A 23996-nucleotide genomic window follows, 5' to 3' on the forward strand; every position below is an offset into this window, starting at 1 on the left:
GGATTCAGGAGCCGTGAAGAGGTTAGCAGCTGGGCTGCGAGCTGGGTCTTGGAGGGCTGAACCTGAGGCAGTGCTGCACCGTGGATCGGGCCCTCTGTCAGTGTGTGTGCCCCGTGGGGCTGGGGGCTGGAGGGTAGAGGAGAGATCGTGCTTGAAGGGAGGGCAGTTAGGGCCTCCCTAAGGGGAGTCTGCTGGATTTAAACCCTGAGACTTGCCAAGCAAATGCAGAGAAACTGGTTTGAGGTGGGGAGGCTGCCGTGAGTTGTCTGGTCCCTTTCCCCTGGGCCCCACTGCCCACGGGTCTCCCACCTGAGGCCGGCTGGCAGCCGGGCAGCTGTGGATACTCTCTGGGACACTTAAGGATTCGCCCCCTGATTTGTCGGAGTCGCTGTCCTCGTTGCGATTGAACAGGTGCAGAAGCGGAAGCGCTGAGAACAGGCAGGCCCCAGTCTTGTGCTGTGGGGACCTGCCCCGTTTCACACAGTCAGGTCAGCTGTGCCCTGAAAGTGGCTCCAAGAAGGTGGGTGGACATCTCTGGCTGCCCTCTTCTCCCTGATCACTGGGTTCAGGTCAGATGAGCACGTGCAACTCAGCCCTTATTCCTGAGCACCTGCAGTGAGTCAGAGCCTGTACGGGGCGTCCTAGATAGATGGGCCCAGCCCTGCTCCCTGGCCCTCCCAGGACTCACACCTTCTGCTGTGGAAACTGCTTTTTCTAATGAGGCTGTTCCAAGGAAGTGAGGGCGATGTGCTGTGGGGGCTCAGATGAAAGTGAGGGTGGGGAGGGCCTTTGAGCTGGGCCTTCAAGGGAGGCATTTGAGGGCACTTGTAAGCAAAGGCTCAGAAGTGGGGAGTGGCAACCAGGTGTCCAGCAGGCGATCAGATGGGCTGCATGGCCCAGACCCCTAGCCTGTGGCTCTGGCCTGGCTTTAGGCAAGCAAAGGAGAGTGTGTTTGAGTGTGGTCTGGGTCAGGCCTTTTTGCACTGAAGTTTTGGCCAGGAGAGCTGATTCAGTTCTGCTCTTCCATGTATCTCTGATCTTTCTGTTTGGGGACAAGGCTTTGCCAATACTGCAGAGAAGGGGATTCATCACCTGTGCTAACTAAGTGGTCATCTGGCGCTCCCACGATTCTGACTTCATCGGGCTGGGACTGAGCCCAGGGCGTCGGCAGTTTGTAAAGCTCTCCGGAGTGATTCTGATGCACTGCTGGGGTTGGGAACCACTGCTCTGCTCTGATCTTCATGCTCCAGTGGTAAAGTGAGGCCCAGAGCAGAGCAGGGTCAAGATGATGTGGTCAGTGGCAGAACAGGACTGGAATCCATCTCTGAGCGTCTAGGCCAGTGTTCTCTCTGTGCACGAGGGACCAGGCCAAGCCTGGCTTCCTGGGCCTCATGTGGGTGGGTTCTGCTATTGCTGCCTTGCTGGCCTGACGTCTGTCCTGTTCCTGCTCCAGGACCCATTCTGATTCAAGATGGTGCCAGGGTGGCCCACAGCTGGAGGGCCCTCATCTGATTAGAGACTCAAGGGGTAGGCTGGGGTTGGGTCTATGGTTTATTGATGGGGAGATAGCCCTCGGGTAGTTCCAGGGTTGAGGGGAAAGCCAATTCATCCTGGGACCCTCTTCTTCCCCCTTAATGTACGGCTTCCATTTGTACAGCTCCTTCTAATTTGAGGACACGTTCACTAGCTTAGGGGCTTGCAGAAGATCGAATGGAGTTGATTAATTTTCTCAAAACCTAAGTTTAGGCTGGGAATAGAACCCACTTGTTGACTCTATGGCAGCCCCATAGTGGGTGCTCTGCATTCATGAGATCGGTGGTCCACGACCTGCAGGGGCTCTTTTTGTCTCCTGGAAGCAGTGTGTTGAGATGTTTTTGGTTGTCACAACTCTGCGGGTGAATGCTGCTGGTTTCTATCGAGCAGAAGCCAAGAATGCTGGTAAATATCCTGCATTGTCCAGAATGCCCTCTCCCCCACCAATAAAGAACTTCTGATCCTAAATGCCAGTAGTGGTGAGATTAAGAAGCCCTGAACAGATTCCTCCTGGCAGCCCTTGGAGGTGGCACCGGGGAGACGGGGGTGGGGGCGGGGGACAAGATTTGCATAGGAGATTCAGCTTCTAATCCAAAGTCTGTCTGAGTGCAAGGCCCAGGCCCCGGCCACTGTCTTGGCCGGGTGACAAAGCCTCCGCCTTCTCCTTCTGCCACTCGGGCTGTGGTATTCTGGGTGGGTGGAGTGGGGAGACAAGGGCTGAAGGATCTTTGCGCCCTGTCCCTTGCTGTGGCTTTGGCACCAGCCAGAGGGAATGAATCAGACTCTGGGTCTCCCATCATACTCTAGGATGCTCTCTTGGGTGGATCTTTGGGACCATGGACATGAGATAAAGGGTGGACAGAACCACACTGTGGGAAAGAATGAGTCGCAGAGCCAGAGCAGGTGCCAGGCCAGGGGGTTAAGGGCTGTGCTGTGCCCGTGACCGAGGACCCTCTGTGCAGATGGAAGCCAAGGGCCTTCCTGGTCTCCATCAAAGTGGACCCTGTCTCCCCATGGACGCTCAGGGTCTCCTCACGTCCTACCCATGAGCTGCCAAAAAGGAGCTCCTGCCAGCACTGCAGTGGAGTGGTGGTCGGGACAGGGAGGAGCCTGCCCACACCCAAAGGTGGGGACCTGGGAGACTAGGAAGGGGAAGAGACCCACGAGGGTGCAGAACAAGCTTTCTGTGACCACGCCTTAATCGTGGGCGTCACCAGCAAGGCCACACCCCTTGGAAGCCCACTGTAAATAGTCTCCCTGTTGAAAGAATCTTCCTGCAAGCCCCTGGGTTTGCAGGTCTGTGCAACATCTCTGAGTTCAGGCTGTGGCCTCGTCCTAAGCCCAGTAAGGATCCTTCATGCCTGTTGAGGGCTTTAAAGCTCTTTACATCAGCGTGCTTGTCCCTCCTCGGTAACAACCCCTGGTTCTAGGATGGGGAGAAAGGGGCCAGGGGAGGCTGCCGAGCTGCCTGCCCTGGCTCCTCGCAGCTAGTCAGAGGCCAGGCGGGACCCGAAACGGAAGGCGTCCGGCTCCGTCGCGCTCCCGTCGCGCGCGCCTCGGCTCCTGCTGCCCCCTAAGCAGCAGTGGGAGGGCCCTGGCGCCAGGAGCAGGGTATGGTGGTGGTGAGCGGGCGAGGGCGCCCGGACGCCTCCTGGCTCCTCGGCTGGGGGCCGGCACTTAGGAAGGAGGAGGCCTGCCGCCTTGACGGTCATTTACCCCATTGTGCTTTGTGGGATATTCAACCCAAGGAACGTGGCGCCCCTGGCCGAGCGTAAGAGGAAGCCCAAGTTCTCCAAGGAGGAGCTGGACATTCTGGTCACCGAGGTGACCCACCACGAAGCGGTTCTCTTTGGGAGGGAGACCATGCGGCTGTCCCATGCCGACAGGGACAAGATTTGGGAAGGCATAGCTCGGAAAATCACCTCCGTCAGCCAGGTTCCGCGCTCCGTCAAGGACATTAAGCACAGATGGGATGACATGAAACGGAGGACCAAGGACAAGCTGGCCTTCATGCAGCAGTCCCTGTCGGGCCCCGGAGCCGGGGGCCGAGCCCCTGCCATCGTGCTCACTGCCCACGAGAGGGCAATCGAGTCGGCGCTGCTCACGGCCCGGTCCGGGCACGGCTTCCCCAGGGCGGAACTTGACGGCACGGACAGCCCTTCCACCAGCTGTGAGTACCTACCCCCTGCTCCCCTCCCCGCGCCCCCCTGCCCCCCTCCCCGCGCCCCCCTTGCCTGCTTCCCGCTCACTCCTGGCGATGCCCCCCGCACCTGCCTTCTCTCTCTCTCTCTCTCTCTCTCTCTGCTGTTCCTTTCTGCCTCGCCCAGCCCTTCCATCCTTCCTTCCTTCCTTCTCCCACTTCCATCCTCTCCCCGCCTCTTACCCTTCATTCATTCTAGAATATGTCCTGAACATGATGCTGGGAGCTGGGAAGACAGAGTTGATTCTAAAACCTCCCCCAGCCCTGCTCTTGGGAAGTTCCTTAGACTCTTGAGAATAAGAACCCTTTCATTAAACACTTGCACGAGGAAATGAGTAAAGAAGGATCGGTAGATGAATACAGGAAGTCCTGAGAGCAGAGCTGACTTGGTGGGCATACGACCTGTCTTCCCCCAAGGGCTGGGAGCTGGGCTGACTCTCGCTTTCCTGAAACTCAGACGAAGTTTTTGAAGCAAGCACCCGCATTTTCCTGCTGGGTTCAGCCCTGCAGATTAGAGAGCAGCCGGTGGTGGTCTGAGAGCAGGAGTGGACTGGCTGGGAAAGGCCCCCCCACCCCCCACCCCGGGGAGAGACAGTTGAATGGAGATGAAGGGTGGGGAAGAGTTAACCCGACGGGTGTGCGTGGGGCGCAGCGCAGGGGAGGGGAGGAGGGCCTCACAGGCAGAACAGCATGTACGAGGCCCCGCATCAGGAAGGCGCTTGGCACGTTCCAGGAACAGAGAGGAGCCAGGGAAGCCCCGTGCAGCAGGAGAAGGGGGAGGGGCGTCGGAGGAAGCCGGCCAAGTCCCGGGCCCCCGAAAGCTCAGGCCTGTCTGTGTGCCTGTTCCCAGGGTCTTTGTTTCTGTGATATTTCCGCGGGGCCTCTGTGGTGCCTTGCTGGCTTCTTTTCTCTGTCCTCTGCCTCTTTCTGCCTGCCCCAAGGCTGTCTCTAAGATCCCTCTCTCTGCGCTCTGGTTCCTCTTCCCATGGCCCCCTCCACCTCTTATTCTTCCTCAGCAAGTATCTTCCTCTTTCCCCCCTCTGCTAAGAAGCAGAGGCTCAGGATGAACACTGATGCCAGGGGCTGGATGGGTGTGGAATCTCCCGGCCTAGACGGGGCGGTTGTCCTTTGGGGCTGTAGTTCTTGGCGCTCACCAGAAGGGGGAGCACTCGAGACCCCCACCCCACCCCCCACCCCTACTCTTTGCTGGGGCTGCCACCCCCTTTCAGCTCTGCTTCTGCACACATCTCTCCCCACCTGCGGTCCCACCTGGAGGCCGTCCGGCTTCTCAGTGACCAGCAGGGCAGGAGGGCTCCAGGGATGCCAGCCAGGCCAGCCCAGGGGAAGATGGTTCACAGAGACCCAGCCTTCCCTTCCCAGGCCCCCTACTGCAGGGAACGTGCTAATTTCCTGTCTGGCCTGGGGAGGGCTCCTGACAGGAGGCTACTCAGAGTCAGCTATTAAGAACTAAGGACGAAGGAGGACACCCTCCGGTCTGACCTCCGTGTGGTCCAGATGAAGCTAAGCTTCCTCTGAAACTAAGCTTCAGACGCAGAGGTAGTCTCAGGACTAGATTCAGAATAGGGATTCAAACCTGGGTCTGCCAGGTCCCCGAGACTCCCAGCTCCCAAGTTTCAGGACAATGCTACCAAATTATGAGAAAAAGAAGGGGGCTATCTAGGTGAAGTCTGTTTCTTAAATTCTGTCTTGGTCATCCTTCTGTCTCCCCGAGACTGAAGGTAATGAGATTACCAAACGTGACATGAGCTGGGCAGGGGGCCCAGGACCCCTCCACCGCAGGCGGGATGGGCCCTCCTTTTCCCAGCTGCTGCGGCATTTGGCCAGGGGCTGGGTGGGACGAGGCCCTGAAAGGGAGGGAAGCAACGTCACCACAGTACATCCCAGTCCTTCCAGCGCCCCTCTCCCCACAAAGTGGGAGTCCACCAAGTGGGGGTCTACAAGGCACTCGGCTCTCTACCATGCTGGCCCTAAGGAGACGGTAGGACCCTTGGGAGGCATGCAGCCCAAGATCCTGTCACTTTCCCTGGGGTGCTTCAGAATTCAGCCCCCTACCCTGCGTACAGGCAGAGAGATGTGCCTGTCTAAAGGGTCAGCCTGTATGTTTTTCGCTCTTGCTGTGGGAATTAGCTCAACACAACCTTGGTCATGAGAGAGCCGCCAAGATCTGAGTGTGCAGGGCTGGGCCCCTCCCTGTGACGGGCCTCATGGAGCGGTCTGTCTGATGCTCCCTGTGGGCCATCGGGTGTTCCTGGGTAGATGGGATGTGTCTGCTCCGGGAGCCCGCCTGGAGGCACCGAGGGAGCAGCAGGGCTGGTCATCCAGGTAGATCTGCTCTGCCCTGTCTGGGCTTGTCTGTCCCAGCACCGCCATCCCTTGCCTCCTTTTTCCAGTCTTTTCAGCTTCCCCCACCATGACCAAAAGTGGCAGATTCCAGCAAGGCCACAAGGTGGCCCCAAGCAACTCAGAAACGGCCGCGTGGAGGCCGGAACTCGGGGCGGTGGCCAAGAGCATCATAGCACCATTCTGGCAGTGTAGGGCTTTCTTCTGTCCTCTTGTGTAGTCTTCTTAACAGCCCTGCTAGATGGGCAAGAGGTTGGGGAGGTAGGTAGAGCAATTGTTATCTTTGCTTTGAGAAACTGAGCTGCAGAGAGAGGAAGTGAGCCCGTGGGTTGACATGCCGTCCCTGGGACCGTGGTCCCTCCAGAGTGTCGCTGTGCCTGGGATAGGAAGGGGGCCTGAGGTCTGGCGGGGTTCGTGCTCACCTGTCTCCCTGGGGTGCTTGGCCCAAACACCCTGGGGGCCTAGGGAGCAGATACTTTTCCACGGCTGGATGGGGAGCGAGCAGAGGCCAAACTAGGCAGAGAGGTAGCGGGGTGTGGGAGGGGGAAGCTGGTAACTTTGCCGGTGGGGGGGTGTGTCCAAGCCCAGAGCTGCCGTCTTTCTCCCGGTTGTAATCATTCGCCCTTCTTTGTTTTTTTATCCCCCAAGATGATGAAGACGAGGAGACCCCCGGGCCCTCGAGGCAGCCACTGCGGGTGCCCCTGCGGCCTTCGCCGGAGGAAGAGGCCTGCCTGGCCAGGCCCACCCTGCTCCGTTCCTCCTCCTCCTCTGACCAGTCCGAGACCGTGGGCCCCAAGCCGGAGGCCCTGCCCCGGCCCTCGCCCCAGGCTGCCTGCAGGACCCCTCGGCCGCACCCCGGCCCGCCCAGCGTGGGCCTGGACTGGCAGCTCCTCCATGCCCACGCCCAGCAGACTGAGGTGTTTCGGCAGTTCTGCCAGGAGCTGGTAGCCGCACACCGGGACCTAGCAAGCAGCATGCAGGCCATCGGCCAGGCCATGGCCGAGCTGAGCGGCCGCGTCAGCCAGGCGTGCCAGACGCTGATGGAGATCCGGGATGGGGTTCAGGCATCTCAGCGGGGGCCTGCCGGGGCCGCCCCCGTGGGCCCCAGCCCCCCAGCCGAGGCTCGCCCAGTGGAGCCCCCAGAGGCGCCCCCGGTACCAGCTCCAGCACGGACTACCAGGTCTCGGAAGAGAAAGCACAATTTCTAAGCCGGCCAGTTTGCACTGGGAGGAAGAAAGCTGGAGGAGGGGCGTCTGGCCTTGAGACGGGGGGCAGTCTCTCGTGTCCACCATCGATGACCTTGTAGGGTGCTGGGGGGACTGTCAGCTCCTCACTGAATACAGGTTGGCTGCCCTGGGCTCAGCCCGACTCCCTCATCTTTGGCAGGTGCTCAAGATGCAGGAAAAACTGCCTGCTCAATGCTTGCTTGTCCTGGAAGGTCAGCCTCCTCTTGGTCTGCATCCCGCGGTAGCAGGCCTTGCAGGGAAGGGGGCTGCAAGAGCATCTCAATGGAATCCTGCTCTCCATCCTCAGGGCTGCTGTACCAGCCTCCCAGGCCCTGATTCTGCTGCTTTCAGGGGGCTGGGGAGGGGGTCAGCGAGGCCTGCGGAGGGGCCGGCAGAGCTCAGCCCCTCCAGGAGGGGTCTGCCCTCCCCTCCCCCAGGGCTCTGAGCCCCTGCCTTGGCCTTCTGCTTGCCCTCCGTGCGTGTGCGCGCGCAGGCGCGCGTGTGCTCAGCTGCCGTGCTTGCCTTTTGTGGGGCGGGGAGGAGAGCCAGGTGACGTCAGAGGAAGGGGAAGACACGACCTGGTGATCGTAGAGCACTTTATGCTTCTCCGAGCGTGTGAGCTCGGTGGGTCCTCAGGACAGAGCGGGAGAGGCAGCCGAGTCGGGGGTTACAGTCATCATTACCACCATCCTCATCTACATTTCATAGATGACAAATGAAACAGTATCGTCTATTCGGGAGTGAGGGCAGAACCGGAAGTCGAACCTGTGGATTTTTCCAGCTCCCCTGTCAGAGGCCAGATCTAGACTTGGGACGGGTATTACTCCTTTCCTGCCCCTGCCAAGCCCTCTGGGTTTTGAGTGGGAGGCAACAGCAGCATTTAAGATGTGAGTCCACCCCGGCTTCCCACCTACCCCTTCCTCCACCCACCCCCCCCACCCCCCCGACCCCCACCCCACCCCCAACCCCGACACTAAGGCTGACACCCAGTGGCTTGGGAAGAAGTAGGGTCCAAATCTCAGGATCTAGAAGGCAACCCCTCCCCTGGCTTCTAAAAGAACCCAGAACCCAGCAGGGCTCCTGTCCCATTCCAGGTTCCAGCATGCCTTGCCTCCGCTTGCTTGGGCTGCCTATGCATTAGCTACACACATCTCAAAGCTTCGTGTTTGGTTTTGGAGTGTGGGAAAGAGCCGGGTTCTTCGAGTTAGGGAGGGAGTTGGGGGTGGGGGGTGTGGCAGTTGCAAGCTTAGCTCTGACATGGGTGCAGCTCAGCTCTGTGTCCTCTTTGCTCCCTGGCCTGAGGCTGCCATATATCCCCAGCCATCCACCCTTCCACACCAGCCTCCTAGAGCCAGGGGGCTGGGAGGATCGCTGTGCCCAGTGCCCGCCATGGCCGTTCCTGGAGTGCTGCTTCTAAACCCAGCCCGAGCTTTGCCCCGTGTTGGGAGAATGGAGGGCAACTGCAGTGTCCTGGGCTCCTTCTCCCATTCTGTGGTTCTTTGGGGGTTCCCGATCCCCAAAAGTGAACACTCCCCTGTCTGACAGCCTGATGGCTTGACTATATTGCCTGGCATTGCCCCACCCTCTGATGCTGGAATCAAAGATTGCCTTCCCAAGTATTTTTGTTAAGATGGCAATAAAAAGAATTGATCTCACACTTGGAACACACTTGGTCTCCAGCATCTTTCTTTGGTGTATATTCTCTTTCTTCGCTTCCTGTGAAAACCTCAAGGCCCCCAAAGCAAGGGTTAGATGACCAAGGGAAAACATGTTGGTGAGAGGGGCTTGAGTGCCCCTAGCATTCTCCAGGTCCCATCAGCTCTCAGACGCCCTGTGTTCAGCACCCTTAAAGGAAAGAAAAGGAATTGATAGGCTGAGGGAGGCAAAGCATCCACATAAGAAATTGTTTCATTGTGTTTAATTTCTCTGCTCATCAAAAGTGAGATGTTGCTCAATGAATTTTACCTTTTGTCCCCTAAAAGTATGTTAGGGGTCCTGGGGGAAAAAGCCCCACCATTTCTGGCAGGAAACTCTGGAAGGGTCAGGGGCTGTCCATTTGCCAGGGTACCTCAGGGCCCCCTCTAAGACACTCACTTTTTTTGCTCACCTGCCCATTGATCTGGGTGTCTGACTGGCATAGGTAAAGCCCTTCTCACCCACCTCTGAGGCTTCTCATGAAGTGACTTCCTCTGGCTCCCCTGGGGAGTTTCTTCAGCAGGAAAGGGACCCCCTGACCTATGCATTGCCCTGGCTTATTTCCAGTCACAGGGAGAGATTCTCCCAGGCAGGAAATGCCCAGGTCCTGACCAAGGATCCATCCACTTTCTGGAAGATTCCAGCCTGTCTTTGATCTCTTGGAATCTAGGTCCTCCTCTACCATTTTTGACCAAAAAGCAGGGTCATGGAAATGAAGATTATCCAATCTCCAGGAGATGCAAAGATGCTGTGAAACCAGGCCTGGGGGTCTTTCCCACCAAGGTCAAGGTGCTAATTGGTGACTGGCTGGCCTCGCCCTCTGGCCCTGGGGAGAGAAGAGGGCATGTAGGAAGCAGAAGGGACACAGAGATGCAGAGACTTGTCGACTTCAGATGGAAAGGTTTTCCGCTTCTTTTTCTTGGCTTCAGTGGGAATGTGGGGCTAGCAAGTTAAACAGGAAGGAGAAACTGGTGCCAGTGGACGGAAATGAATGAGCAGCCAGTTTCAGCTTTTAGATGGGGACATCGGTCCTAAGAGTCTGAGGCGTCCAGCCGTGCTGAGGGAAGGCTGGCTGGGTGGTGTTCTCTTAAAGTCTAGGTGAGGATCTAGGGGGTGAATGCCTGACCCAAAGACCTTCCCAGCCCAGAGACCTTGATGCCTAGCAGAATACAGAGCCCAGCTTCTCCTCAGTCATTCCTTTCCTATCTCTGCCTCGGGGACTGGGCTGCTTCCTTTCCATCAGAGACAGAGCCCCTGGGTGGGAGAGTCTGAGCCTGGCCTTCGTCTATCCCCGTCGACAAAATAGATGCCCTGTAGATTGTTTTCTCTCTTGAGTTGAAACTGATAGTTCATTTCCTGAGCCAGTTAGAAAATACGGTGCACTTGATAAGACTCAGTGGGTGAGGTCTGAAAAGTGTTGTCTTAGAGCTTATCTAGCCAATACCCAAAGTCAGCAGAGTTGAGAGTAAAAACAATCCATTGTCATCATGAAAGTTTCAGTCCAGAACCACCCCACCACCATCACCACCACCACCCACCCCCTTGATTGCTTCAAAGGGTTTGAAAAACTGTCAAATAAGCCCTAGTGTTCACAGATCAGCCTGTGCTGTGCATTTTCTATCATCCTTCTGACATACTCTGTGCTTCCAGCCAACGAGGTAGTGACCTGGAAACAACAAATAGAAAGATTTTCACTCCCTGGAAGCCTTCGGTTCCAGGAAGGGCCCTTGTTCACCTGCAACCGTGCAATGGAACAGGCGTGCTTCTTTGTACAGGGGTTGTTGAGTGGGGACAGAGGGATTCTAGGCGTGGATCCAGCCGTTTGGGTGTTACCGCAAAATACTTAAAAGTGGGAGACCTGGCTAGAAATAGTTGATGTTGGGACTTAGCTGGCTCCATTTAGCTTTACTTCAAAAATGATTTAACATAAACATCTTTTCAGGGGAATGGATTGTTTATGATTCACTGAGAGCTCCCATGTGTATCTTATTTCAAATGCCAACTTTCAGAACAACCAAGTACAACAGGATGCTGAACCAGTTTTGATCTTTGAAGATACTTTGTGATCTATACAAAGTTTTGGAGTTCTCTTCCTAAATATTTTAATAATTTATTTAATTGAAATATAGTTCATTTACAGTGTTGTGTTGATTTCTACTGTGCAGCAAAGTAATTCAGTTATACCTACATATGTATGTGTATGTATAGCTATATATATTCTTTTTCATATTCTTTGCTATTATGGTTTATCACAGGATATCGATTATAGTTCCCTGTGCTAAACAGTGGGCTTCCCTAGTGGCTCAGCTGGTAAAGAATCCGCCTGCAATGCAGGAGACCAGGGTTCGATCCCTAGGTTGGAAAGATCCCCTGAAGAAGGGAAAGGCTCAGTAGGACCTCTCTTCCTAAGTGTTGATTCTTGTTGGGTTAGGAAAGTGTGAAGAGGTAGAAAGGGAAATGGACTTGAATCTTTCTAAACCTTCTGACATCTTCACCAGGTTGCTCTTTGGAATAAATCCCTGATCGTTTCGTGTTCCTCATCTACTTTTTTCTCTTCAAGTTGAATGTCAGAGAAAATAATTCTATCTTTTAGAGCCGGATAGCTGTTTAGAAACTGGAAAAAGGAAAGATTGTGTACTTTTCCCCTTGGGCTCTGTGATTCAAGTGATTCTTGTTAGAACAAAACATGAATGAATGGTTCGCCTTCCAGGTCAGGGAGTAGAGAAGTTTGATCTGCCTCAGTTCTGCTCTGTGCTGACCACTAGGCTGATTAATTTTGGATGTCAAATCCCAGGCTCTTGCTGAAATGGGGACTGGACAAAGAGTTTGCACATTCAGAAGAAATCTCACGTATGAAAAAAAAACAGACTCCTACAGTTGGGGAGTTGAGATTATATGTGAGGGGCGCTATGCCTGGGGTACCACAGATGTGGATTCCCAAACCCGCTGGCCACCATGACTGTCCCCACTGACAGCCTGTACTGGAATTGGCATTTGTACTGGAATTGGCTTTTTTAGGGGGTGGGGGAGAGGGATTAACAGTAATAATTGCTTATTGAGGAAGACTTGGAAAGTACAGAAAATTATAAAGACGTAGAACCATCTATAAAGGCTAATCACTGTTAAAACATTGGTGTATTTCAAGTGGTTTACCAGGCTTGTTTTTAAAGCATGATTAGAACCATAATACATCAGTTCCTGTTGTTTCCACTTTGCATTATATCGGGACCGTTTTTCCATGTCATAAAAGATTCTTTGAAAAGATTTTTCTGTAGATGAGTAACATTCCAGCAAACAAATATACCACGGTTTATTAAATCGTTTCTCTGGTTTTAGACATTCAGATGCTTTTGCACTATTACAAGCAGTGAAACAAGTCACGGTGTGGTGTGCAGAGTTTGCATTCTTGATCCACATCCTAACATTTTGGATATTTTTTTTTCTTAATTTTACAGAAACTGTGGGAAAATCCACATAACATAAAATTTACCATTTTAAGTGTAAAGTTCAGTGGTATTAAGTACATTCACAGTGTTGGGCAAACAGCACCAGCATCCGTCTCCAGAACCCTTTTCATCTTCCCCAACTGAACTCTGTACCCATCGAACACTAACTCCCTATTGCCCCCTCCCCCAGCCCCTGGCAAACACCATTCTACTTTCTGTCTCTGTGAATTTGACTACTCACAAAAGTGGAATCATATACTATTTGTTGTTTTGTGGCCCACTTATTTCACTTAGTAGGTGTCTTCAAGAATCGTTCATGTTGTAGCATGGATCAGAATTTCCTTCCTTTTTATGGCTGTTATTCCATTGGCTGTATATACCACATCTTGCTTATCCATTCATCCATCAGTGGACACTTGGGTTACTTCCACGTTTTGACTCTTGTTGCATAATGCTGTGAACGTGAATGAACAAATACTTGTTGAAGTCTGTGTTGCCAACTTGCTTCCCAAAGGGTTGTGCCAGTTTATTCTCCACCATTAGAATGGGAAACCCTAGTCTTGCCACCTTTACCAGTACAGAGCTGATCACTTAAAAAATTATGTGTGCCAACGATACAATGTGCTATTTCGTGCCTCTTTTCTTATCAGTGATGCTGAATACTTTCATTTATCCATCATCCATTTGGATTTTTTTCTGTGAACTATGGTTTCCCTCAGACTGTTCCAAGTACAGTTCTCTGGGCTGGGCCAGTCAGACAGACTTTGATTTGTTCCCTAGCTTTTGAGACAAATCATAGCATAAGGAAAAGAAGGGGTTTTTTGGGGGGAGGGGAAGATAATTGCTTTACAATGTTGCATTAGTTTCTGCTGTACAGTGAAGTGGATCAGCCATATGTGTACATACATCTCCTCCCTCTTGGACCTCCCTTTTTTGACTGCAAATTTCCTAGGCACTTGGATAGCGCAGAACCCTAAAACGCCAAATAATGTCCTCTTGTCCATTTGATCTGTACATCTTCACCTCCCTGCAAATGTTGCATCACCTCACCTTTTGGAGGTGAGTGAGGTGGCAGGTTGGATATTGGGGATGTCATTTCAGGGAGAATGAGTGAGAGCTGTGAATTCTAAGGGTTCAACAGAACTTTGAAGGTTTTCTGGGCATTGCTAAGTTTGTGCTTTACATGCCCACAAAGGAGCCATGAGTTCTAGTGGGAAAAGCATAGACCTCAATGCTCTATTTCCCATTTATTAGCAGTGTGACCTTAAGCAAGTGACTTAGCCTCTCTGAGTCTCAGTTTCCTTACCTGAAAATGACTTAGATTAAGTGGTTGCTCACCTTTCCTTGCCCCTTATTTACCTACCTCTCCTGTCTCCCCTGGGCATTCTTTTTTTTTTTTTTCTTTTAACACTTTGAACTTTAGGATTCATTCATTGATCCTGCGGGCACCCTTGTCACATGGGTTCCTTCTGCTAGGCTTTGTGACGTACTGGAAACAATTCAAGGGCCTCACCCTTACCACCATCAGAAGCCTGCGGGTATCTGGGAGCCCCTGAAGTTAAAAGATAGTGAAGAGGGGGACTCCCTGGCAGTCCAGTGGTTAAAACTTTGCCTTCCAATGCCAGGGGTGCAGGTTTGATTCCCACTTGGAGAGCTAAGTTCCCACATGCCTTGTGGCCAAAAAACACATAACATAGAGGCAGTTTTGTAACAAATTCAATAAAGACTTAAAAAAAAAAGTTAGTGAAAAATAGTTTTCCAGTCACCTGTCTATCTGGGGTTGAATCTTGTGTTTACCAGAACCTAGGAGGTGGGCAGGGCAGGTGTCATTTCCAGTCTCGGCAAACAGATTCTTAGAGGTACAGAGGCTTGCTTGAAGTCATACCAGACAGCGAGACAAGGGACTGGCTCCAGCTGGGGAGCCTGTCCTCGAAGGGCAGCTTCCCTGTAGGGTTTGGCAGATGCCCACATGCTCATGGACGTCCAGCCACCGGCACCTGCCCAGCACTGTGCCTGGTACCAGCAGGCACTCACCAAAGAGTGGCCCGTGCCTTCTCACCTGTCCCCCTCGCCCCCAGGTACGTGGTCATCTCCCGGGAGGAGAGGGAGCAGAACCTGCTGGCCTTCCAGCACAGCGAGCGCATCTACTTCCGGGCCTGCCGGGACATCCGGCCGGGGGAGCGGCTGCGCGTCTGGTACAGCGAGGACTACATGAAGCGCCTGCACAGCATGTCCCAGGAGACCATCCACCGCAACCTGGCCCGAGGTGAGTGTCCACACGTGGGGGTGGGCCACGCCCGCCGCCGAGCCCCAGCGAGGCCAGAAATGCTTCTGTAGGTGCTTCTAGGAAATCCAATGGGAAATACTGTACACGTGGGAGACCCAGAGGAACTCAGGGAAACTGATAGGCTAGATTGGAGCAGCTGCTCTGGGATGGGACCAGTGGCACCCCAGCGTGTCCTCCCCCCCCAGACAGGGTCAGGAGCCCTATTATAGATGTTTCAGAGCATGAGGGAGTGAGACAAGTCTCCAGTGCCAATGATATAATCAAAATTGATTCTGTTTCCCCAACTCAGATTGATGGAAGGATGTTGTAAACTGCCTCTGGCTCGATAATAGCAGCAATAACAGGTGGTATTTACTAAGTACTTCATATGTGCTAAACGTGTTTTCTACAGTGTCCCGTGTAATCCTTCCCATTAGCACCTGCTCTGTGAATGTGTGGTGAGAATTAGATGAATAATATACACGCGAATGGTAGCATGTGGATTATTCTCTCCATCTTACAAGTATAGACCCTGAGCAGCAGATAAATACAGTGACTCACTCATCAGATAAATACAGTGCTCAGCAGAGGCAGAGCCAGGCTCCTAACCCACGTCTGTCTCAGTCCAGGGTCTAAGCTCTAACCTAACAGTGTCGCCTGGCCTCCCGGACAAAACCAGTTTCTTCCCTGCATCCTCCTCGTTTCATTCCTAGCTGTTCTAATGATACACTATGAAAGAACAATTTCTTTTAGAAGAAGAAGGTTGGAGAGAGGTGGGAAGGTGAGTTTATATATGGATCATAGCCTGGTGGGTGGGTGTCCATCCAGGCTCCGTTTAAATGAATCATTTGAAAGTGGTTTAAAATATTCGCCAGCTCCTAGCCCTTTGCCTCTTTTGGTCCATCCTCAGCCATGCCAGCACAAATGGGTGAGCCCAGGTCATTTTTCCAACGGGACCTTCCTTGAACTAAAACCACATATCTAAAGACCCAGAGTCCATCTGGCCCTGGGAACCAAACCTACACCCAAGCCTCACTATATCATGTTTCTGACCAACCTACTTATTGTAAATAAAGCTTCATTTGGACTATGAAGAGAAATGATGAAAAAGGAGTGAGAAGGACCCACTGGAATGATGCTATCTTCAAAATCAAAACAGAGCAAAGCAAATTGTGAACACTGAGAACACAGCTGCTACCTGACTTGGTAAAAGGTATCTGGTGATTGGATGGGCAGTGAGAAGAGACCCAATAGATATACTCATCTCTTTCTTCTTTGGAGCTGGGTGTTGGGCACATATTTGCCAATTACACTTGGGAAGGCATGTTTCCATGACATGATTACAATGGTTTCCATTTGATCTCCAGAGATGCCATGATGAAAATGTCTGGAACAGATTAGGTGCTCAATAAATCTCTCTTGAATGGATAAAAGAAGAAATGAATGAAGACTGTCAGGAAATCTCCAAAAGAATCTTAGAAGAAGAGAAAACCAAGCTGTATCTGAGGACACAGGTTCCATCCCTTGGCCAGGATCTTCTTGAATTCTTCTGGATCTGTAATGTCTTTTTTCCCCAGTGTCTTCTCCAAAGCACCGCAAGCTACGTCATCCTCAGAGAGCCCTGAGACCCAAGGAGAATGCTCAGAGAAGGGCATGAGCTTTCAGAAGTGGTTCAAAGGAGCGTGGCAGACAGACTTGAAATCTGTCTGCCAAGATGTGTGCAGATACAGGAGGATGGAATGTCGATTCCTGGCCAGGCTGAGAAGTAGGAAATAGGGAGCCTCCATGGGCAGGGTCAGAGCAGAGGGTGGACTTGGTCCTGACGCCCTTGGGAGCAGCCATGGGGCTCAGGGTCCTTTAGATGTGTCCATGTAGCCTGTAGCTTTGGCGTTCTCTGATACGGTTAGTGGTGTCTGAGATCTGTGTGCCTGTCCTGCTCTGGAGGGGGGAATCCCCCACGCTCAACCAATTAAGGTCTTACATGAAAGGAGACTTCTTTGTAATTGGAGGTTGGAGCCCTGCTAAAGTCCAGAGCTTGAATTATTAGTCCTTATTAAGTAGGAACTCTCATTGGTGGCTCAAGTGATTGGTGGCTCCTGCCAAAGCAGGAGATGCAAGAGATGCAGGTTTGATCCCAGGTTGGGAAGATCCCCTGGGGAAGGAAATGGCAACCTGCTCCAGTATTCTTGCCTGGGAAATCCCATGGACAGAGGAGACTGGCAGGCTACAAGTTGGACACAACTGAGCAACTGGGCAGTATTAAGTAGGAATATTAGTTGGAGCCCAGAACTGCTTCCTAAAGAGCATAAATTATTCCTTTGTGGTTATCTTTTAAGAACAGGATGCATCTATACATGTATTCAAAGACTTTATTTGTTATTTGTCTACTTTGGGTCATTGATTTACTTTGTGGTGTTTCCCCCATGTTTTGTGGAGGCTTTAGAATCAATTTCATAATGTTTAAAGGTCTTCTTTGACCCACAGATTTTTTTCTGGGAGCCTTGACCCCAAAGAAATCTCCTGCTCATCCCAGAAAATTCGAATAACCTTGTCCTTGAGCAGGCAGCATCCACACATCTATAGCAATTTGTGCAACTGTATTAGCCATTTTGAAGAGTCAGGCTAACATAATATATTGTTGGGGAGTTCACCAAGGTCTTTGACATCATTTACACGATAGAAAGAAATAGAAGAGGAAACGTCAGAATTGTCAGGTAAGGAAACACAGCGACTGTATTTTGAGCGTGCGTTGTGTCCACGCGTCCTTCTTTATCATGCTAGAGGCTGTCATCTTGGAGCCCACAGCAGCAGTCGGTGTCCCTGACTTCCCTTTTCTTCCTGCCTTGGTCATCAGTGAGACCCACAGAGGTTCAGGCCATGCTTCCTCACATCATCCTATCTTCTGGTTACTGGAAGAATTAGAAAGGACAGTTGCTATAAGATGGATTTTGCCCTAAGGGATAGTCAGGGAGGAGGAAGAAGCGGGACTCGGTGCTTTGTGTACCTTTTACCAACTTGGGCTTCCCTGGTGGTTCAGACAGTAAAGAATCTGCCTGTAATGCAAGAGACATGGGTTTGATCCCTGGATCAGGAAGATCCCTGGAGAAGGAAATGACAACCCACTCCAGTATTCTTGCCTGGAGAATTCCATGGACAAAGGAGCCTGGCAGACTACAGTTCATGGGATCCCAAAGAGTCAGATGTGACTGAGCGACTAACACACTATCAAGTGGAAGTGGCCATCTTCCAATTGCTAAGACTGGAGGGGAAGCCTGGAGGCACGAAAGCTCCTTATGCACTTCGCTGAGCTATGTTACCACCCACTCAGCTTACCACGTGGGACGTCATCTTTTAGGATGACAGGATGGCGAGTTCCTTAACTGCCAACTCCCCACGCCTACAGCATTTGCTCAACTTATAAACATACCTGGGTTTGACCTCTGGGTTGGGAAGATCCCCTGGAGAAGGGACCGGCTTACTCACTCCAGTATTCTTGCCTAGAGAATCCCGTGGACTCTATAGTCCGTGGGGTCGCAAAGAGTCAGACACAACTGAGCGACTTTCACTTTCACTTTTTGATACATAAGGCTAAGTTGAAAGTGCCTCTTTAAAAGGAGTTCATGCCACTTTTGGGGGTCCTTTGACTCCAGACCCTGTGATCCATTTCTGTTTCTTTCTATCATGTAAATGATGTCAAAGACCTTGGTGAACTCCCCAACCGTATGTTAGGTGAGCCCGATTCCTCACTGAGTAATCTGCCCCACTTTCGCCACAGCTGCTGCCCAAGGCCGGGCCCAGAGGGATGCGTCAAGCGACTTCCTGACAGGAGCACTTTGTTTTCTGTTGGTTTCTCCTCTTCGGGGCTTTTCCCCACTTCCTCACACCCTGGTTTTCCTTCCTAGGAGAGAAGAGGTTGCAGAAGGAGAAGTCTGAGCAGGCTCTGGATAACCCAGAAGACCTGAGGGGTCCCTTTCAGCTCCCCGTGTTGAGACAGGGCAAAAGTCCCTACAAGCGTGGCTTTGACGAGGGGGATGTGCACCCCCAGGCCAAGAAGAAGAAGATTGACCTCATTTTCAAGGATGTGCTAGAGGCCTCACTGGAATCCGCAAAGGTAGAAGCCCACCAGCTCGCCTTGAGCACTTCCCTGGTCATCAGGAAGGTCCCCAAGCACCAGAATGACGCCTACGGTCAGTGTGCAATGACGATGTCGCACGGCGTGCAGAATGCCAGTCGGACCCAGGGGGACGGGGACTGGAAGATCCCCCAAGGGGCTTCCAAGGAGGCAGGCCCCCTGGAGGACGAAGAGGAGGAGCCTTCGTCGTTCAAGGCCGACAGTCCCGCTGAGGCCTCCCTTGCGTCCGACCCTCCCGAGCTGCCCACCACCTCCTTTTGCCCCAACTGTATTCGCCTAAAGAAGAAGGTCCGGGAACTCCAGGCTGAACTAGACATGCTTAAGTCTGGCACGCTTCCTGAGCCCCCCACCTTGCCAGCGCAGGTCCTGGAGCTCCCCGAGTTCTCAGACCCCGCAGGTAAGTTGGTGTGGGTGAAATTGTTGTCCGAGGGAGGAACGTGCAGTGGACAGTGTGGAGGGGGGCCAGGTGCTCCCTGGGGGTGCCCCCTTCAGGGAGAGGCCTGGGAACTCAGAGGTGGGCACCGGTCGCAGTCCACGCCCTCAGCTGCCTCCGACAGGCCGCCCTGCAGCCCCCGTGGGGGCTTCGTGTCTTGCCCTTGTATCCTCCTCGTCAATAAAGGAAATTCCACTGCAGGAGGGGGTGTGTGCTGTGTTCTTGACCCATTGCCTTTCTCTGGTGTCTTACCCCAAAGCCCGACTTCTAAACTCAGTCTTTCTCTTCTCTCCCAGTCCCAGGCAGGGTGTCCCATGGGGGACAGCCCCCGGCCTTCCTGATGGGAATGCAGGGCAGTGACCTCCCCTTGCCCATTTCTCTTGGCTCCTGGATCTTTTAGGGCTGCTCAACCACAAGGAAAACCTCTCACTACACAGCTGAATTAGAGATTTACACAGCACTTCCTTTTTAACCACACCCCTTAGCTCAGAGTGAGGTGTTGCAGCTCTTTCAAGCCTGTGTCTTTACTGCATTCCGATCCCCAACTCAGTTGAGTTCCCAGCTGCCTTCATTTGAGGGCACCTTAGCGGTGGGACAAATGAGTCCCATGTCCTCACGGTCCTGCTGTGAAACCTGGGACGTGCTCTATTCCTCCACGGGCTCGGCTCTCCTAGTTTTCCTCTTTGGTGGATATAGAACATTTAAGTTCCCTGAGCTCACGCTCGTGGAGGGTGAGGGCAGGCAGCCTGGAGCGTGGTGGTGGCCACCGGGGCTAATCCACAAAGAGGATGAGACGTGCATGGATGACAAGGATGCTTATAAATGAGTTCCAGGCTGGAATTCAGTCTGTTTCACAGAATATGACACCTGCCTTCTGGACCTTATTTCCTTCATTTTGGAAACATCTACGTGTTTGTTTGTTTGTTTTTTCTTCCCAGCAGATGTAACGGGTTCCTTTCCCATTTGTCTTCCAGCCTCAGAGAGCATGGTCTCCGGCCCGGCCATCATGGAGGACGACGACCAGGAGGTCGATTCCGCAGACGAGTCCGTCTCCAACGATATTATGACGGCCACCGACGAGCCCTCCAAGATGTCCTCGGCCACCGGGCGCCGGATCCGGCGCTTCAAGCAGGAGTGGCTGAAGAAGTTCTGGTTCCTGCGGTACTCCCCGACCCTCAACGAGATGTGGTGCCACGTCTGCCGCCAGTACACGGTGCAGTCCTCGCGCACCTCCGCCTTCATCATCGGCTCCAAGCAGTTCAAGATCCACACCATCAAGCTGCACAGCCAGAGCAACCTGCACAAGAAGTGTCTGCAGCTCTACAAGCTCCGCATGCACCCCGAGAAGACGGAGGAGATGTGTCGAAACATGACCCTGCTCTTCAACACCGCCTACCACCTGGCCCTGGAGGGCCGGCCCTACCTGGACTTCCGGCCGCTGGCCGAGCTGCTGCGGAAATGCGAGCTCAAGGTGGTGGACCAGTACATGAACGAGGGAGACTGCCAGATCCTCATCCATCACATCGCCCGGGCGCTGCGTGAAGACCTGGTGGAGCGCATCCGCCAGTCGCCATGCCTCAGCATCATCTTGGATGGGCAGAGCGATGACCTGCTGGCCGACACGGTGGCGGTCTACGTCCAGTACACCAGCAGCGACGGGCCCCCGGCCACGGAGTTCCTGTCCCTGCAGGAGCTGGGGTTCTCCAGCACAGAGAGCTATCTGCAGGCGCTGGACCGGGCCTTTTCCGCCTTGGGCATCCGCTTGCAGGACGAGAAGCCCACCGTGGGCTTGGGCATAGACGGGGCCAACGTCACAGCCAGCCTACGGGCCAGCATGTTCATGACGATCCGCAAGACGCTGCCCTGGCTGCTGTGCCTGCCCTTCATGGTACACCGGCCCCACCTAGAGATCTTGGACGCCATCAGTGGGAAGGAGCTCCCCTGCCTGGAGGAGCTGGAGAACAACCTGAAGCAGCTGCTCAGTTTCTACCGCTATTCGCCGCGCCTCATGTGCGAGCTGCGGTCCACGGCGTCCACGCTGTGCGAGGAGACGGAGTTTCTGGGGGACATCCGGGCCGTGCGGTGGATCATCGGCGAGCAGAACGTCCTCAACGCCCTCATCAAGGACTACCTGGAGGTGGTCGCCCACCTCAAGGATGTCAGCAGCCAGACCCAGCGGGCGGACGCCTCGGCCATCGCCCTGGCTCTGCTGCAGTTCCTCATGGACTACCAGTCCATCAAGCTTATCTACTTCCTCCTGGACGTGATCGCCGTGCTCTCGCGCCTGGCCTATGTCTTCCAGGGCGAGTACCTCCTGGTGTCCCAGGTGGACGACAAGATCGAGGAGGCCATCCAGGAGATCAGCCGGCTTGCCGACTCCCCCGGAGAATACCTGCAGGAGTTCGAAGAGAACTTCCGGGAGAGCTTCAACGGGATTGCCATGAAGAACCTCAGGGTGGCTGAAGCCAAGTTCCAGTCCATCCGCGAGAAGATCTGCCAGAAGACCCAGGTGATCCTAGCTCAGCGGTTCGATTCCCGCAGCCGGATCTTCGTGAAGGCCTGCCAGGTGTTCGACCTGGCCGCCTGGCCCCGGAGCAGCGACGAGCTCCTGAGCTACGGCAAGGAGGACATGGTTCAGATCTTTGATCACCTGGAGGCCATCCCCACCTTCTCCCGGGATGTCTGCAGGGAAGGGCTGGACCCCCGGGGGAGTCTGCTGATGGAATGGCGGGAACTCAAGGCTGATTACTATACCAAAAACGGCTTCAAAGACCTGATCGGCCACATTTGCAAGTACAAGCAGCGGTTTCCGCTCTTGAACAAGATCATCCAGGTCCTCAAAGTCCTCCCCACCTCCACCGCTTGCTGCGAGAAAGGCCGAAACGCCCTGCAGCGAGTTCGCAAAAACCACCGCTCCCGCCTGACTCTGGAGCAGCTCAGCGACCTGTTGACCATTGCTGTCAACGGCCCTCCCATCGCCAACTTCGATGCCAAGCGAGCCCTGGACAGCTGGTTTGAGGAGAAGTCTGGAAACAGCTACGCCCTGTCCGCCGAGGTCCTCAGCAGGATGTCTGCCCTGGAGCAGAAGCCGGCGCTGCAGACTGCGGACCATGGGTCAGAGTTTTATCCGGATATTTAGGAAGCTGGCGTTGCAGAGTTCACTAAGCTGTTGAATATTTTTTTAATCTATACTCATAAGCTTTGATATATTATATAAATATATATTATATTATATATATCTATAAAACCCACACTGAAAAAAAAATTTTTAAAACCAAGGTGAGACATCCACCAGAAGCTCCTGGGAGTTTTCAGATTGGAATAATGTCGGAAACTGACTCTTGTCTACAAAATTTGGCAGCTGTAACACACGTGGAAACTCATTTTCACTCACAGAAGCATGTGCTGGGGCTACACGGGCTCCCACCTGACTGTCAACCAACTCGCATAAGCTAAAATGACGGGTCTGTCATCGCCTTTAGGTAGCTCGTTTTGTTTATGTTCTTGTTTGGGGGTTGAGGGGTTTGGGTTTGGGTGTATGTTCTTGCCTTTTTTATTTTTTCTTGTTTGGTTTTACGAGGGGGATCTCTTGGCCTCTTGGCTGACATGCTGGTCCGGCAGAATCAGACCTCTGATCTTTGGATAGGGTGAGCTGTGTATCCGGATCAGGGTGTTCAACCTTTTCCCCCTCCCAGCCGGCTTGAGAGGTTTTCATTCATTCCCTGATGAGCGTTCCTTCACTGTCTCTGAATCAGAAGTGTCGGTCAGACTGTGACACCTGCCAGTCCCCACCTGTGTCACCTCTCCCGTCCCTGGGCTGTTGAGTCCCTCCTTCCAGTCCCCTGGATGCTAAACATTTTACCTGTTATATCAAAGGCAAAACTGCCTCACAACGGAGCTTGAAATCCTGGGGCAAAGGGAGGACGTGAGCCCTTTGCATTCCTGTTTTTTACCTGGTGTGGGAGACCATAACAGAATTCCATTCAGATCCAGGGAATGTGGGGGAAATGCAGAGCCAAGAAGTCCAGACCCCAGTAGGGCAACGATTTTTGGCTAAAAACACGTAAAATGAAAAGTATGTATTCAATTTACATGAATTATTTATACTCTGTCTTTATAATCGTATTATGTGTTTGGGGGTATATTATTTTTTCCTTTAATAATTGAGAAATGCCTGCTAGAGTTCAGTGGCAGGAGATGTCAATGCAAGTTGTGCCCTGGGTTATGCATAACTCTGATGAGAGTCTCTAGAGATTGGGTTCTTCTTTTGCAATAAGGCTGATGACAAGCCCTGAAGCCTGGCAGGAAGGTAGTGGAAAAGTGGGGAATGCGTCTATGCCTGCAAACGCTTCCTTTTTTGAACAGGGTAGAGATGTCCTCAAAGAAAGGAATAAACAAGAAGTCAGACAGGACTCTCAAGGCATCAGCCTACACACACACACACACACACACACAGCTGAGATATAAGCTTTAGAAATAGCCACTTGCCTACTCCCTGAGGCAAGTAGTGGTTTCATCTAGAGGAGTCTTGATCAATGCTCTTTTGTTCATTTAATTACCAGTATACCTCGCAAGGGAGTTTTTTTTTAAACAAATGTGCGTGAGCTGTTAAAAACTTCTGTCCGTGTTTCCACATCTGATGTATGCATATCTGATCTGCAGAGGTCCTACATTGTGGATGCAGGTTATATTTGGGGGACGGGA

At 53.0% G+C, this 23996-nt stretch overlaps 1 protein-coding gene across 3 annotated transcripts in view; it reads left to right on the forward strand.

The window, feature by feature from the left end:
• PRDM11 (PR/SET domain 11) overlaps positions 1-23784 on the forward strand; it is a 90417-nt gene extending 66633 nt beyond the window's left edge. The window contains exons 6-8 of one of the 3 annotated variants that reach the window (XM_055546944.1): positions 14540-14727; positions 18630-19256; positions 20267-23784. In XM_055546944.1, coding sequence (XP_055402919.1) covers positions 14540-14727; positions 18630-19256; positions 20267-22431 — 2980 coding nt within the window. In that variant the 3' untranslated portion in view covers positions 22432-23784. Of the gene's footprint in view, positions 1-3281; positions 3704-6742; positions 8250-14539; positions 14728-18629; positions 19257-20266 lie in introns of those variants that run through there. The other 2 variants (XM_055546942.1, XM_055546943.1) reach the window with 2 other exon arrangements.
• Positions 23785-23996: the final 212 nt, after the last annotated feature.

The sequence above is a fragment of the Bubalus kerabau genome, chromosome 15, assembly GCF_029407905.1.
Source record: "Bubalus kerabau isolate K-KA32 ecotype Philippines breed swamp buffalo chromosome 15, PCC_UOA_SB_1v2, whole genome shotgun sequence".
NCBI lineage: Eukaryota > Metazoa > Chordata > Mammalia > Artiodactyla > Bovidae > Bubalus > Bubalus kerabau.